Raw genomic sequence first — 17,244 nt, forward strand, 5'->3', positions numbered from 1 at the left:
CGCTGAATAGTTTTCATGCCACAGTTTCAACAGACTGCTCACCCAGATACCTAATGTAAAGATTAAGTGGCAGCTGATGGTGGGAAGAGCCGCAAGGTAAGAAAGAAACAACTTGCTGATAGAAGAGAGAGCATGTGTGAGAGAACCCACACAATGTTGAGCATTCTGAGGAAAAGGTCAGGTTTTTTTAATAGGACAGAATAGCTAACAGATTTCATGTTGGTACCATGGCTGCACCCACCCATGGCAAAAATGTGATGGACATCAGGCTTTCTCCAGACTGAAGGAATGATGGAGAGAGGGAGGAGGGGTGAAGCGAGGGAAGGATGGAGGGAAAACAATTGTGGCACATGCTCTTCAACAACAGTGCTGGTGCTTAAAGCTGTCTCAGTGTATGGCTACCAGCTCTGACCTCTCCTGATAGTTTTGAAACCCTGAATGACTTTATCTGTCTTTAAACACCCACAGCTTAGCCAACTGAGTGGTCTCTATGGCACAATTTTATGTAGCTGAAAACTTTTCCGGCAAAATGTCCTCTCTCCAGATTTACTGGATATTCCTTGGATAAATCAGGTTGCCAATGGCACATACACACTCTGTTCTGGATAACACCGTTATTTCATTTGCTTCTATAAAAGGAAAATGGACATAATTCGCCTCTCTGACTAAAAGTATATGCTCATATTGGCCCTAGGTCGACGCTTTAATCTGGCAAGATCTAAGTGATACAAACAGCCATAGAACACAAAAGCATCCCCCTCTTTCAGTCAGATGTCACATTACTTTAGTAACATGGGTCATCATTTTTGCCTTTTATGACTCTAAAATAGATATCATTACATTTTCTTCTTTTTACAGTATAGAGTCAAGTCTTATGATTATTACATAAACAGAAAAGCTTATATTTGTTTGTTCATAATTTCAACATATTTGTCTAATAGAAGTGCTTCATAATGAAATAAAAAGGGAGGGCAATCTCTGTACGAAATGATCTGTATCTGAGATTTTTGAATTTTTAGAGGAGCAAAGATTTAGTAGTTCTGCTGTAAATTAGTATTTTCTACTGCTAGAGGAGGATACCCTGGTCATTTTTCACTTGAGCTGCTTCTCTATCATCTTCAACAATGAGGACAGGCTTAGCACTACAATTTGGCACAGATCCAGGCCAGGAAAAAGAGGGGGGAAAAGAAAAGAGGGGGAAAAAAAAGTCTCCCTTTAAGACATGCAGTTCAGCCTCTTCTTGAGGCTGAACAATCCTAGACTTTGTGTATGGCTTAAAATAGTATCCTACTCTAAAAGCCAATGAAATATAATTGTCAGACAAAGGTGGAATAGATAATGAGTGATAGACCCAGCACTTAAGCATGCAAATGTATTTATGTAGAGCTCTTGTGGACTAGTGCATTGAGATGTAGTGCTCCTGCTGCTGGCACGCTGCAGCCTCATCCCATTACTGCATAGGCAGCAGTCTCCTCCTCCTGTGGAAAGGCTGAGCTATGATCTCTGCCACTGAACAAAGCAGCTCATTCACTGCGATGCATGGCACAGGACCATGAATCATAAGCATTACATTACTGCTGTTAGATCCTTATAATTGCAGTTTTGGCAACAACACTCGAAACAGCTTTGTGACTACTGACAAACTGGAAGACACCCACATAATACCTTCTGCATTGAAAGTACAAGTGACTTCCTACTGCAATAGCTTGGGACAACAAAATTATCTAAGAATAATGTTAATTAGCGCATGTCAAAACAGATGGACATTGATAATGTAGTTCCTCACTGTGTAAGATTAGAGATTTCTAGCAAATATTATTTTCTAAATTTCAGATACTTCAGTTTGAGAAATGTAAAAACTTGTTTCTGTCAACAGATGAAAAAATAACTGTTCTTGAAACTACTAAGTTAGGTCCAGTTTCCAGCTACTCTAGGCAGTTAAAATTTTCCCATCCTCAAGATGACACACTTAGGAAAGCAGACAGGTTCATTCTGAAAAAAAATATTATTGCTACTTCTATTAATTTGTTGCATAATAGGCTTCCATTTTAAAAGTATTTATCGTTAAAGATACTGTATGACAATCACTAAAAGTCAAAATATTAGGTCAGAAATCTTCCAAGAGCAATGTGGACTTTCTTTCCAATACATCACCAACCCCTCTGCCAACAAATGTTTTTGTGAATAATCACAAATATCATCAACAATCTTACTATTAAATGATTGAACACCACATCATCCACCATCTAAAACTTCCATAGGAAAAGGGGACACACACAAAGTTGTATATATTCCAAGAATTTCCCAAAGTTGTAGCTTATTGACTATTAAATAGGTCTAAAATAACAATGAGGCTTTATGAACTCATTTAATATCAAAATTCAATACCTAACCAAAAATACACTTTTTGAAAGTGCATTTAATGAAAGATGGAAGTTTTAGGATACTTCTCTAGCTCTTTGCTATTTCTTGCCACTCTGTTGCCTCTGTGCTCTAAGAGGGTGCATTAATCAAAAGTTGTATGTTTGAATACATCCAAAACTACAGGAATATAGCAGATAACCAGACAGGTAAGGTAAGTAAACGTCAAGTTTTTGAAGTTTAAGTGCATTGTTTTGCACATTCTTCATCATGCTAGCTATCAGGTTTTCTGCTCAGGATATTGTTCTGTGATTCATTTATTTTTGGTTTGGGAAACATTCAAGAAATAGATATTTTGATGCATTCAGTTCTGCCTAAAGCAATAGCCATGTGGTTATCATTTCTTTCCTGAACTAATTCTCATCCATCTACTTTTTAACTACATTCCAATTTCTCTCATACATTAATAAAATTTGGAAATGGCACCCGTCAGGGGGAAGGAAAAGCAGTGAAGAACTGAACAGTCAGAGAAGCAATGACTTCAATGTCAATATGGCTTCACGTAATCCAACTTAGAGGCTACAATCAATAAGTGTACTGTGAGTGTTACTTACATTTTAGAGTTATTTATGCCAAAAGTGTACACATAGTTAACACCAGCAAGTCATTCCTTCATTAGAGTTTTTTTTTTTTTTTTTCCCTTCTACATAACTATTTTTAAGAGAAAAATTGCACTTAGAAAAACAAAACACAATACTTTGCATTGTCTACTTGCAGCACTTTTTCTGCACTGGCTGTACAGGTAAGCCAAAGAACCAAGAACTAGCACAGCAGAAATAATGAGAACCATTTGAATCTAAGCAATCTTCTCCTTTCATTTCATGATCATCAAAAAGATTTTAAAATCATTAGCCATATGTAAATATAAACAAGAAGATTCTTACCATATTAGGAATAGCTGGTTCATTTCTAAGTTAACTGTTTACATCAGACTATTTATAAATACAGAGGGAAGACGTCTAATATGGAAAGGAATTATCCCACTATGTCAGGTAAAAATCTTACAAACTCACTATGAATTGCAGAAACATAACTTTTACACAAAACTTTTATGCAATTTCCTCAGTTCTCTCAAAGCATACTGGAAAGAATTAAAAGTATCACAATGCTACTAGAATTCACATTATTGTGCCAAATTTTAAACTATGTCCCTGCAGAGCATGTGGAACAAGGCAGGGAAAGAGAAGAGAGACCTTAATCTAGAACAGTTCTTTACAGACCCATGCTGTATGTGAGCTGACCTAGTTTTCCACATAAATTAAACACTATCAAGTCTTAGACATACATCATCGAGTTAAATTGGTGCAGACAACTATACAGACCCTCCTACTTCACAATAAATGCCTTTTTTTAGAGCAACTTCAAGATGTTCCTATAGAGTTTTATTTGACTTCAGTTACAGGATTTAAATTCATTTTAATTAAACTGGGTTAGAAATTGCTTTATTGAAATTTTTGTTTTAATGGCAAAATACACTCTGTAAAAAGTTCTTTAAATAAACTTAAGTTTTTTTTGTTGTTGTTGTTAATAGACCTTAATGCCTGTCATTTGGAACTGCTCTAGACTTAATCCAGTCTCACTGAGGGAAACAGATTTTATAGATAATTTCTGCCATATATGTTTTCAATTCCAGAGAAGCATCTTAATCTTCTTCTGACCAATTATTTGTACTTAAAAGCTTCTCTGGGACGATGCAAAAGTTCAAAACAGCTTGCAGGAGCCCATTTAGCTCTGCTTCATATGGACACATGTATTTAATCTGTCAGAAACTTGCTAATTCATACTCATGAAACACCTATGACTTGCATTATTTCAAATTTACCTCAAAATTACTTTTTTTTTTCAGAGCATATTTTGAAAACATTTAATCTTTTTCTCCTGCCTGTATTTTTTTTTAAGGAAAAGTTACTTTTAAAATCTCCCTGAAACAATACTGTCGCTAGCCCTGTAATCATATCACACACTGAATGATATTTAACTTCTTTATAAAATCTTGGTTTTAAAATGTATAACATTTCCAGCATTTGCAAATATTTTGCTTACCAATATCAGCTTCCCTGTGGTTCTTGATATATTCAGCAAGCTCAAAATTTCCCGCTATTATAGCCACCTGAAGGATTGCAAAAATAGCTACAATTAATATATTGTCATAAGTTAAGTATAAAAATATGTATGTTACATTATTTACAAAAAACACACATATATTTTCATTTTGCAAAATGGAGTAATTGTTTGTTTCTTGGACATTTCCACTTCCATTCTGCTACTACTGTACACAATGCATTTCTGAAACAATGCTAAGAAATTATATCACAACCTACCAAAAGCAGCACGACAAGTCCCCCAGTTACCTATTTGCTAAGGCTGCTGTGCTCATGGATGTCTCAGGTGACCACTAGAGCAGCTGTGGAGACTTTCATGTTGTGGCAGTCAAAATCAACAGTGAACATTAAATACAGCATTTCCAGCACTCTCAGCACTATATTGATGCGTGGAGAATTGTACAATGGTAGGCTCTGATATGTTTAAGATATTTTTTTTTCTTTAATTACTTCTGCCTTGCTCCTTACCTGAACAATGAAACAGGAGCTGCAGTGCAATGTACATGGGATAATCAGGAAGGAAATACCAAAAACTACAAGTAGACAGGTATCACCAAGACAGCAAAGATGACTGCAAAGGAGAAACTGCAAAAGTCTACACATAGATTTTAAAGTATTTTAATAACTGTACATCTAAAATAATCATTTTATTTTTTATGTATTTCCTGACTGCCAAAAACAGATGTGTAACTGTCTATTCCAAGTTCTCATCTAAATGAACTCAAAACGAGAAACACCTCCAGTGGGTATGAGGAAGGTGATTTGCTTATACTCTTGCTGTCTCCTCCTTTTTTCTCCTCCTTCTCCTATTTTTCCCTGAATATTCAACAGTTCATTTTTCTGCATCCATTTTGCAACTTTCTTTCTACCCATTCTCAATGTGGCGTTCCTAATCTTGGTAATAGGGATAAACCGGGCTCACCTTTCTCACTGGAGCTTCTGCATAAACAGGGTTCAGGCAAAAACCAAAAACAAATGAAGAAAAAACAAAACAAAACAAAACAAACACCTTATTTAAGGACTTGCCTGGATATAGGGCTACTGTCAATCATGAGAAATAATAGAAAATCTCATGAAAATTCTGAACTCATTACCATGAAAGATTATCTGCTCATCTGAACCACTCCACAAATCTCAGGGATGAAGAATAATAAAAAGGAAGAAATGTTCTTTGGGAGGTGTATGGGTTACAGTTAACATCAGTAATATTTTTGTTTATCAAGTTTGTTTATCAAGTTTTATTTTGTTTATCAAGTTTATTTTTGCTCTCACTGCAGCAAACTTCTTTGAAGGGCCAATTCTATTTACTATTAACTGAAACAAAATAATTTCAAAGTCCTCAAAAATGAAGACTATATACAAGCAACAGGATACAGACAGAAAATATTGACTCTTATGTACGTAAGAGTTTCCAAATCTGCTTTAAATGGTAGACTTGGTCCTGTTCAGTACATCTATTTCATTTAAAATAAAAATACTTCCTCGTATTTTCTTTGCTGACTATTTACACTATGCCTCATTGTGCCATTTGTGCATCTTGCGTAGACCTCAGAGTGGATTTACATATATCCTACTGCAGTGTTGGAACAGGTCTCATTAAAATGCAGTCCTACAAGGACTATTAGCTGCAGGAATGGGTAACTCTCTTAGAAAAGTGAACTCACTGCAAAACTTATAAATAAAAATAGATGGGGATTGATGACAGTCAGATTATTATGTTATTCTCCACTTTACAGTCTTTCTGGTGAGCTTGTTTTAAAACATTTATTTAGATCTGAAACTCCTATTGTATGTGAGTCTTTATGACTCAAGCCATTTCACATGAAACCTTTCTGTATGCAGTCCTAGAAACCTTTGCAAAAGGACACAGATCCAAATAAATGTTTTCAAATACAGTGGAGTAATCTCTGATTTATCTCTTGGTCCTAAGCAAGCAGAAGCTGGTTTAAGGAGAGACAGGCTGATTTAGTTCAGATTGTAAAGTCTACTCGCTAGTAAAGTACAAGCAAGCCTTCAAAAAAATTACCATGTTTTAAGAATAATACAGTATTAGAATGACTTTCCATTTATTTTTTTTTAAGCTTTATTTGGTATCACTTGAACATAGCGTTTATCATTTTTATGTCCTGAATCCAAGGTGTCTGTCCCCCCCCCCCCCGCCTTTTTATATTGCTACTTTCAGGTTCTGATGTTTTTCTAAGTGAATTTTTTATTTTGTTACAAAATTCTATCCAACATAACAGGTAAATATAGCAATTAAGTTTGTTTCTCATTTCAAGGGCATATATGACAGCACAAACTCTATTCCATATTTAAACAGTTCCTAGCGGTTATACTTAATAGGTATATGTTTGTTTTAAAATAATCTTCAGTAGACAGCTATGAGTGAAGCATGGGCAATATAATAATTTTCGTTTTCTAAATAATTGACCCACATACAATACCACCACACTTACTAGTGATAATCATGTAATTATTTTCTGATTACAATATGAAAAGCAAGAAAATGTTTTGCTTTGGGCACTTCTCAGTTGTGTTACATCTAATGATGGAGTCTTGCAAGCAAAATGCATTAGTGTGAATCAATAATGCTGGTTCTAATCAATCCCACTTCTGTTTCAAGACTGCAGTTGACTCAGAGGTATCATAAGATTTCTGTATGACATAATATCTACAAAGATCAGGGAGGTCAGACAGAGTTAGATTGATATGGTGGAGCATTGCCACCTCATCACCGATAGCAATAATTATCCATCTGAAAATTACTACTTTAACCATTAGTCAGAACACCTTTATTCCAGGAACTACTAATGAAAAAAATCTCCTTCTCAGCATGGATAATGTATCAGAATCTGGCCCCAAGCCTTCAATGCCCAGCTTCTAAAGTGTAACTCACAATTCTCCTTGGCCAATGGCACTATGTAAGTAACAATAAAGTTGTTCAACAACACCCGTTTAACCTCACATTCTGCAGCCTGCCACATAAAAGCAACATTTGTGTATACATAAGCGGTTTCTTTACATTTTAAGCAAGCAATAGTACCTTTCATCAGCATGCAAAATTCAAGCAGGGAATTCAGCAGTGACAGGCAGCTTGCTAGACAGCCGCCATGTTACTCAAATGAAAGAATTTTTGATACAGAGAAGATTTTAAAACTCAAGTATAAACATGCTGTTCAAGTCATAATCACATTTTATTGCTTAAAAAAAAAAAAAAAAGATAGTACCAGATAGCTGACAGACAGCTTGACAGAGAATTGTTTCTGAATCAAGCAGTAGATTCAGCAACCTCTAGGTATCATCTCTTTCAATTCAATTTCTTTCAATTCAGTAAAAACACGATGTAAAATTCTAACAGCAAAAATGAAGGCAAGTATGTTAAGACCTAAAGAAAGCAAGAAAAAGTAAAAAAGTACAAATATTTCTTGGCATAATGTCAATGTACTTCACTTGAATTTGATGGGTAAAGAGTGTGGGAGAAAGTGACGTCAGTGAAAAATCTGAAAGATACAAAATTATATTCATTCAATTTTTACAGTTGCAAACTATAAAACACAGCAGTCAACACCTCATTCCTACCAAAATTTGTCTTGAACCAAAGTTCTAGTTTGTTCAGACAAGCCTGTTAATGTGAATTCTTAGGACAAGAGAATGGTCTTTGCAAGATTAAAGCAAAGGGCTTCGAATCCAAATTAAAGTGGTGTAATATCTTCCTTTGATGAAGGCAAAAACTAAAGTGAAAAGTAATTGAAAATCTGCAATGGTACTGAATTGTGTTGTACTTTAAAACAAAAATGCTGATGTAATTTTATGAAAAATAATGGAGTTTGGTATTCTACACCCTTGATAATTGACATGTTTTCAGATAGCCTTATTTTGCTTGCAAGGATGTTCTGCAGTCAAGTGCTAGATTTCTACTTGGCAAGAAATGGCAGGGAAGAAGGTTCTGTTTGCTTTTTGAGGGTCACAAAACTTCTCTTCTCGGCAGTGAAAAGGAACCACAAGCAGCAAAACTACTGAGAAAGTTTCTTACAATTCCAGTGGGAATTGGATTGTAGTCATCAAAATGCATCACATGCATGTTTCCAGACATGAAATATTACCATGAAAGCCTGGAGCTAGCACTTTATAACTAGAAGCTATCTACAGGTTCAGCTATGCTGAAGCTTCAAAAATTGCAGCTTTTTAAAAACAGCATATACAGCAGTCTTACGATATTTCAGGTTCATGTCCTCAGTAAAATTATCCTGTAAAACTTGATAAAGCCTGGTTACTGCATTTTCTCAAAAAGTCACTCATCTACAATTTTCACTAAAATCTGTATTTTTTGCCCTATTTTTAAAGTGTATATTTACTTTGCATTAGCTCTAGACTCAGAAAGACTGCACCTGCAGCATCCCAGCATGGTGTCAATCAAAGTCCAGTTGAAAAGCACGACTAAGTAGTTCAAGTGCAGTGCTTTCAGATCCAAAGTAGGATCTTTATCTGCTGCACTGACATTTGGTTGGGATCTCTGCCACATACTCAGCTGTGCAACAGATATAACAGAAACTCTCTTGGTTTTCATATCATGATTAGAGGCAATCTTATATGAAAGACAGTAACCAAAGTGAACCATTTATCAGCTCCCTGCCCTCCAAGTCTAATCTACCACAGTAAGAATGTTGATATAGACACCTAATTATTTTCTAACTACATTTGATTACATACATGGCTAACCTGAATAAGTACACTTACACTTACAACAGGGAAGTGAGCAGAAACTACCACTAAGCCTGAAGACCTATCTGAGTAGGAGGTAACTCACAACAAAATAAAGTAGGGCAAACCCATGCAGATAGAATGGCAGTATCATCTCCTAGTTCCACGATGCCCTGTCTTCATAATGTCACCCTAACAAAATGTTAATGGAGTCACTGAAACAGGTCATAGCAGAGTTGCACTCAGATGGCTGTGAAGCACCAGGCCATGGGGTTTGTGACCCCCTGGGCAAGGCAGCCAAGCGGAGCTGAGAGTCGGCTGTTACTGTCAGGATATGCAGAGCAGAGCGTGACCAGCAGCTGTGAGTTTACACTGATATTTGCTTTGCCTTGGGAGAAGCAAAGCTTGTTACAGTACCCCATCGTCTCTCTGTCTCACAAACAGATGTTTCTTTTCAAACCCAACCGGTTACAGTGGCTTACTGTTCGTCATGCCAGGCAATCCCAGATGCTCTGTCACCAATTCAGTGAAGATGGGGATGATTTTAATCCACACGTGGCTAGTTGCTATGGATGGTAACTAAGTGGCAGCTCAGTGAAGCAGAAACTTGAATGAATGAAGTATCTGCAATGCTTAGGCTGGGCTAGGGGACCAGGCAGAGGACAAGGGCACTCTGCAACTGCTGCTCCACACAAGGACCACGCAACTGGACAAGGAGCACAAGACTAACTGTTGAGGCACTGTTAGAAGGGTACTTCTTTCTCCTGACACAGCATTATTCTCATCTTCTGGTTTTCTGGTATTTACAGCAAGGAACATTCCCTCTGGATACAGGCAGTTTTAAGGTTGGCTTTCAGAAGTCAAGATTAAAGATTCAAGGCATATGGTTAATTCTGCTTTCTTGACTCATTTTCCCTGAAGAAATCTTGGGGAATGAAGGCAAATAAGACTACTTCATGTATACATTGGAGATTGACAGATGCCCAGTGACAGGTTTTAGCAGGAGAAAGATTCATAAACGTTTTCAGACACTGGACTAGATAGAAGTAGCAGTACTGTCTCACAGAAGTTTCCCTTTTCAGCCTTGTAAGTGCAGTTGTCAATATATCAATTACATACCCTCAAGCATTTAGATTAAGCATTTAGATTTTTGGAATTGTGATTAATGCAGTGTTTTTGTTCCTTTCGGGAAACTGGAAATTACATATACACTTTACCTGTCACTAACCTTTCACAATTGATTTTTTCTGCTCTTGAAATGTATCACAGGTAGAGATTATATTAAATTAGTATAAGATCGTTGTAGCCTCTTAGCAAATACGATTTTAGAGGTTAGTCCCTGAAAGGCAACTGCCGCGATTAAATCACATTATTACTGTTTGGAACAAACTGCTCCCCACAATAAGAAAAAAAAAATAGGAAACTAAAAAAGAAACTGAAGTTGTCCCCTCTTAAGCCCAGCCAATGAACTTTGACAAAATTTCTACATGGAAATAAGGACTGTATCTCATGGTTCATTAATGTTTCACTGTCAATCAAGGCTGCTGAACTTCCTTCTGCACATGCTTAAATTTCAGACCAGGCAAGACATAAAGCTTTAAAATGCTCTGCCTAAATGGAGAACGGAGGAAGCTGTTTGGGCTGCAGCTGCAATTCACAATAAGCAGTTCACGATGAAACAGCCAGCACGCCCCACCTGCTTTTTCTCCCCCTTCTCTTTTTTTCCGGACAATTTCACTTTTCTGATGAAAGTACATTTCATTATTCTTCCCTTCAGGGCTGATGTTTCACCCTTGCATTGTCTCTGCTATCCAGCAGTGCTTGCAAAATGATGGTCTTTCAAGCAAGCTTGAAATAGCAATGAGCTCAGGTACGGTACTATACATTAAAGGAGACAGCTTTATCCCAGGACAAAAAGTGACTTTACTCATCCTCAGGCAAGCAGGGGAAACAGATACAACTTCTCTGAGTCTCATATAAACTGCGTTGTTCGTATGCCTAGGAAGAACTGGAAGAAAAAGATGATAGAACCCTGCACCCTGATAGAACCATATGGAGAGTGACCATAAGATTCTCCAGAAATTGTTTTCCACTCAAGTCATAGACTTATAAAATTATAATTTATTTAATATACTACAAAGCACTACAGTATGGTGAAAATAGAAGAAGAAACTCCATTCAGACAGCCATCATCATTATGCAATAGGATTCACAACCAATGAAGACGGGTGAGAAATTACCACAAGGAAGGAACAGTTGGGGTCACTTCCTTAACAAAGAGGCTGCCTGAATAGCTCTTCCATGTGTCTTAATTGTGACATGATTTATTAACATTAAAAATATCAGAAATTTTATAATTTTTAATGAGCATAAATTTCCAGATTAAAAAAAAAAAAAAGCCAACAACTCGCTCAGCAGTTAAAATATCAAATAAGGTGTAGTAATCCAACAGCATGATGACCTCTAAACCATTCTGTTATAATTGTAATCTTTGGACACAGACACCTTTTTAATTTGATATGAAAATATAACGGTGCTTACTGTGGAGCAATGAAAAAGCAATGTAGTTCAATGTATTTCTATCATGTCCACCTGAAGGAAAAGCCCTCCCCAATAAAACTAAGTGGTAAAGGCTTTTCAGAGTCTAAAGCCACTTTGAAATCTGTCACTTTGCACTATCAAGTATGCAGTATTCATCCACAAGGATGTTAGAAAGTTAAATTTAGGTTAAGTGTGATGCCCTTGCTCTCATGTATGAATGTGTATGTCCAGGCTGCACATAGCACGATGAGGTTACATTCCTGATAAACAGTGACACAAAAATCATATAGTACCCACTGCAGACTCAGAAAAAAATCTTAAATTGATATGCGTTAGTTGCTCTCACATATGAGCAGCATGTAGATTTTAAAACTCTCTTCAGTGGTACAGATGGAGTTTGGTTTGGAAAAGCATGAAGCAATCTGCGTTCTGAATTTCTTTTCCATAGGTGTGGGAGAAAAACGTACTTATCAAGCATTACTGGTTTCCTGCCCAATTTCAAAGAGCTTTTAAAAATAATTGAATAATAAATTATATAAATATAAAAACATATTTAAAACTAATTTTCCTTTGGAAACAGATTTTCATGTAATATCTAAGCAAAATATAACAGTTTTAGTTATTTTCAATTAAAGAAGACATTAAGAATTCCAATAAAGCAAAAATTGTATTTTCTGAACCAGCTGGAATATTCTGTGCAGTTACAATAACCATATAGTCTCAAATACAAATGCTGAATAATCATGAATTCTGCAATTTACATCCCAAAAGCAAAGGGCAAAGCAGCATCCTACATTTTGCAGTAATATAGATTACAGTTGATTCTTGAGTTTGAGGCTATAATATTTTAAAATAAAACTTATTTTTTTTAGTTCATCTTGTTATACAATAAAACCAAATATTTTATTAATATACTATTAATATCACTATTTCACGTTCTTTTTCTAATAGCTCTCTTGAATACATATAAAATGGATGATAAAAAACAGAACCTCAAAAAGATATATATGCTTACACTATGGAAACATATTTTTTTCATTTCCACTCCAAAACTTTTTATTAAAAGTAATCAGTTTTAAGGTTGAGATATAATAAATATAATTAGAAATAGGTCAGAAGCACATTACTACTTTGAGAATTTTATAATTGTGCAATATTTTGTATAGATAAGGTAATCATATTTTTCTGAGACTATGTGAGTTGTAAAAGGTTTTACTCGAATTGAGAAAGTTTTAAAATATTGGAATTTGAAGTTTTATTTCAGGTATAACACTTTTCAGGTTTCAGTAAAACTCGTTGAAATAAGATGTGTAAGACACATGTAGAATAAGCAAAGCAGAAAAAATTAATATTATTTTTGTTAAATAGTAGTCAGTAAAGATTTATATTAAGTGCAGGAATAGCCTACATCTCTGTCAGGACAATAAAAAGCTGGCAGTTTTTTCTAAAATTACTCTATAGTAATGTCATTAAAGTATATAAGTAAAAAAAACTGTACTCAGCATTTTCATACATGCTTTTTTCCTGGACAGAAAATAATTCTTAACTGTTGTAATTATATAATGTAATACAAGACCAGTATTTTCCATTTTGAAAGGAACTAACTTTGTATATTAATATATCTCTTGTCCAGTAGATGGCAAAGTATCAGCAACAGTCACCTTCAATTTTCTTGAAATTTGCTTAATTTAAGCCCCAAAGTACAGTATAATTTTTTTTTCCTTCTAGCTGCTGCTTTCTATTTCATTGGATAGCAGGATTAGCTTTACCTTTTGGATGTTTTCTGTATATTATCTGCTTGAAAGACAATTTCATCTTCATCAGCTCTTGATACAACAAAGCACAATAATGTTACTATCCTTTAAATAGTCCTTTGAAGACAGTTTCTTCACCACTGAAATTTTTTTCTCCAAAAGCATGCTGCTGCTACTGTTCCCAAATTTGCCAGCACATGTTAGCATACTGTGTACAAAAATCTCTTAGCAACAATATCTTAGTGTCTAACATTTTCCTTCTTCCAACTATGATTCATGGAGCCATCTGTAGTCAGATATTGACATGCAGTATCTTAAAATAGATACCTTGCATTTGCTTAACAACTAGTTTTAGCAGCTGAAAATATAAATTATGGGAAAGGGCCAATATTTCTTTGAGGCTCTTCATCATTCCCTTGATCATTTTACCACTGTTTAAGCAAGGATTTGCCACGATCACATCGCCTCAGTATTAAGGTCACAGCATTGTGCTTTCCATAGCGCAGCAGCATGAAGTTCTGCTGTGCTGGGTGCAGTCCTTTACATACGCCCTCAAAGCTCTCTATGTAGCAGCCTGGGCGAGAGCCACCTGGTGACCTGACTCTGTTAATATTAATCAAAGACAAGACTTTAAAACCGTAAAGTATTGCTACATTAAGATCTAAGCATTTTATTTTTTTTTAATAGTCTTGGAACCTAAGCTTCACGGAAAGTGTCCCACAACAGGTGGAAAAAGCTCAGCATCCCACTGGGCAATAACAAAAAGATTTTTGCAGCATCAGTACTGTAGGGAATGCAAAGATGTCCTGAAGCTCACTAAGGGAATGCAATAAAGATTACAACCACAGCTTCCTGAGCAGTGCTTTTGCTTCCTAAAATTCTTAGAAAGTGTTTTTTGTTTGTTTTTTGTTTGTTTGTTTGTTTGTTTTAGAAGAGAAAGCATCTTGTTTTCAGCTACAGCAAATTGCAAGAATTATCTATCAGTAGCTAAAGATTTTGCAGTTATTTGTTGCAATGCAGTGTACAATTTCATATAACTTAAAATAATTGTACAGTGCTAAAATCAAGTAATGTTAATTAAATTAAATTATATTAAATGGAGAAGGTCATATGGAAAGAATTGGTAGTATGGGGTTTGAGCAAAAATCTTGAGCAAAATGTGAGGAATACAATTCCATGCCAGGGAAATGAGAGTATTAACAACTTCAAGGAACTAGGATTTTACCATAAAGATTTTTGTGTAACTGAAATGTAAAAAACAATCATACATTCAGTTATACAACAATGGGCATCCAAATACATATGTACTAAAGTGAGTATTATCAAAAACGTACATTGCAAGCATAACACTCTCAGTACAATTTCATTGCTAAAGTTCTGGGTTTGCTTGCAGATTTTACAGTCCCTCTGGGTCTTCAGTAATTCACTCATGAATTACCATGAGCCATGAAACACTGCCAGAGTTGACAAGCACAGTGAATTCAAGTCAAAATTAAAAGAAGGCTATTACACTAACCAACCTTGCTTTGGTCTTTCTTTCTCCTGCGGTGGTGTCTTAGCCAGGGCTCTATAGCGGCTGGACGTCTAAAGTGCCTTTAGGCAGCCAAGCTCATTTTCAAGTAACCTTAATATGATTTAAAAAGTAGAATGTGTATTTTACTGTACGCTGTCCTTTCATGAAGATACACAGCCATTTTCTTAAAACTTAATTGCTCTTACTCATGAATAAGCCATGCCCGAATACCCTCAGATTAAGCTAAGCTTGCATGGACAGCAAGATAAAAAATATAAGTCCTTTCCTCACAACATGCAAGCAAATCACTTCTAAATTATCTCATTCTCTCAGCTTTGAAATGCAAACTTAACTCCTATGACAAAAGGATCCCGTGTTATGCAAGAACTAGCTTGCCAGGAACGGGCAAGTCAACTAAAGTTACCATGAAACATGTCAGGCAGCAAAAACAAATGTGCTGGTGAATTCATCCCAGGCACAACTTCCCTGCTTCACATCACTCTTTTATTCCCTTCTATTTCCTTAGATGAGAAATAATTAATATTTTTAGGTTACCCTACTTTATACAGATTGTGGTAAGCCTCCTCCTTGGTCACTACACATATTAGGAAATGTAATGTTTATTTCTATACTAGAAGTAGGAAAAAAATATGTCTTTTTTCTGCTTCTCTGCTAAAAAGCTATCCAGCAAGTTGTTCTCAAGGAAGATGCACTTTTCTAAGCTCGTGTTTCAATAATTAATATGAGAAGGAAAAAGCAGACAGTATGATACACACGTTTACAATTACAGACTCATTCCACGTGAAAATCTAGCTCAGGCTGGAAAGAGCCATCAGAAGCCAGTTATTGCATAATCCCCATTACTGCTACATGGGTGAGCAGCAGTTCCAAAGAAGTATTTATTAAAAGCAGATAAAGCCAGGTTGCAGCATCAGATGAATTAGATAAGTCACAGACAGTAATAAAATTGACTTAATTTTCTTTTTTTTTTTTTCTCCCCAATAATATGTTAAATCAGAAAGCCATGAAATGCAATCTTCTTCTACAGAAGCTTTTTAGAAAAAGACTAAGAAAGTATGCTGTGTGGTGGATTTTGCTTTCCTTGAAATCACAGTCAACATTGGGTTATGCAAAAAATGCAGCTGAAGTGTGGACAGGTGTGCCCTGCTGTAGGGTGCAAGCTTTCACCTCTGAATGCAGGCCTGCCTCATAGAGAAGGCAAAATTAGTGGTTACTTCCCAAAATACTTTCAGAAAAAAAATGTCTTCCTACTCAGGGTAGGCAAGAGATACTGATAACTATTTCACAGTGAAAACTGCTTATGAGATTCAGTTCTGCAAACAGCGCTGTTTAATAACACAGTGCAGTTTAAACTGCTACCCCAAATGGACAAAAATGCCTTTTGAAAGCCCTTCGGACAAAACATACCAAGCTAATAAAATACAATGATTATCTTATCTAATACATTTGGTGGATTCATTCCAAACTCAATGGATTATCCAGAACAAAACCTCTGGAAACAGTAGCCTAGTAAAAGTCAGTGCTGATGGGAATGGACATGGGACTGCAGCGTATGCCAACTGTTCGTCACAAGCACCCTCTTCAAACTGGCAGTGCAACAAGATTCACGGTCTCTCCTAAAGGTACAGGTCTGTCCTAAAGCCCCTTCCTTTTTATAATCAACAAGGACTCACTCAGATATTACCAGAAATTAACACTGAATAGCCTGTATATTCCTGCAAAACAAGAGATCACGCCAGCACATCACCTGTCCATCAATCATAATCATGAATTGGTATTTGCAGGCCTGATGTGCCTGTGATCCCAGTCAAGAGCTGTGCTTAGCTGAGTGGGTGCAAAGCAAAAAGATCGTCATTGACCTGAAATGCAAGCTAAGTTGTGACAATCCACTCAGATACAAGCACACAGAGAACAGCAGAACACTGCTGGGCATCCTGGCAGAAGTAGCCTCAGCTCAAGAGGTAGAGAAATTTCTCTGAAATATCTAGTTCATTAGCATCAACTAATTCAATCAGTGTCACTAGGGCTTTTACATACAGATTATAGTGGCACACAAAATCTAATAATGTACTAGGTATTTAGTAGAGAAACTGAATAGTATTAACATCTCAAAATAACACCATGTAACAGCAGTAAGAAAAGTTTAAATGTAGTAGGTTAGTGCAAGCACGCTTATCTATAGTTTGTGAAC

The 17,244-nt window shown here is 36.0% G+C and overlaps 1 protein-coding gene across 7 annotated transcripts in view; it reads right to left on the reverse strand.

The window, feature by feature from the left end:
* Positions 1-17,244, reverse strand: part of SHANK2 (SH3 and multiple ankyrin repeat domains 2) — a 352,365-nt gene that overhangs the window by 265,818 nt on the left and 69,303 nt on the right. For 5 of the 7 annotated variants that reach the window (XM_068684610.1, XM_068684601.1, XM_068684603.1 and 2 more), the window contains exon 12: positions 4,465-4,531. In XM_068684610.1, coding sequence (XP_068540711.1) covers positions 4,465-4,531 — 67 coding nt within the window. Of the gene's footprint in view, positions 1-4,464; positions 4,532-13,534; positions 13,718-17,244 lie in introns of those variants that run through there. The other 2 variants (XM_068684606.1, XM_068684609.1) reach the window with 2 other exon arrangements.

The sequence above is a fragment of the Anas acuta genome, chromosome 5, assembly GCF_963932015.1.
Source record: "Anas acuta chromosome 5, bAnaAcu1.1, whole genome shotgun sequence".
In the NCBI taxonomy this organism is placed as follows: Eukaryota; Metazoa; Chordata; class Aves; order Anseriformes; family Anatidae; genus Anas; species Anas acuta.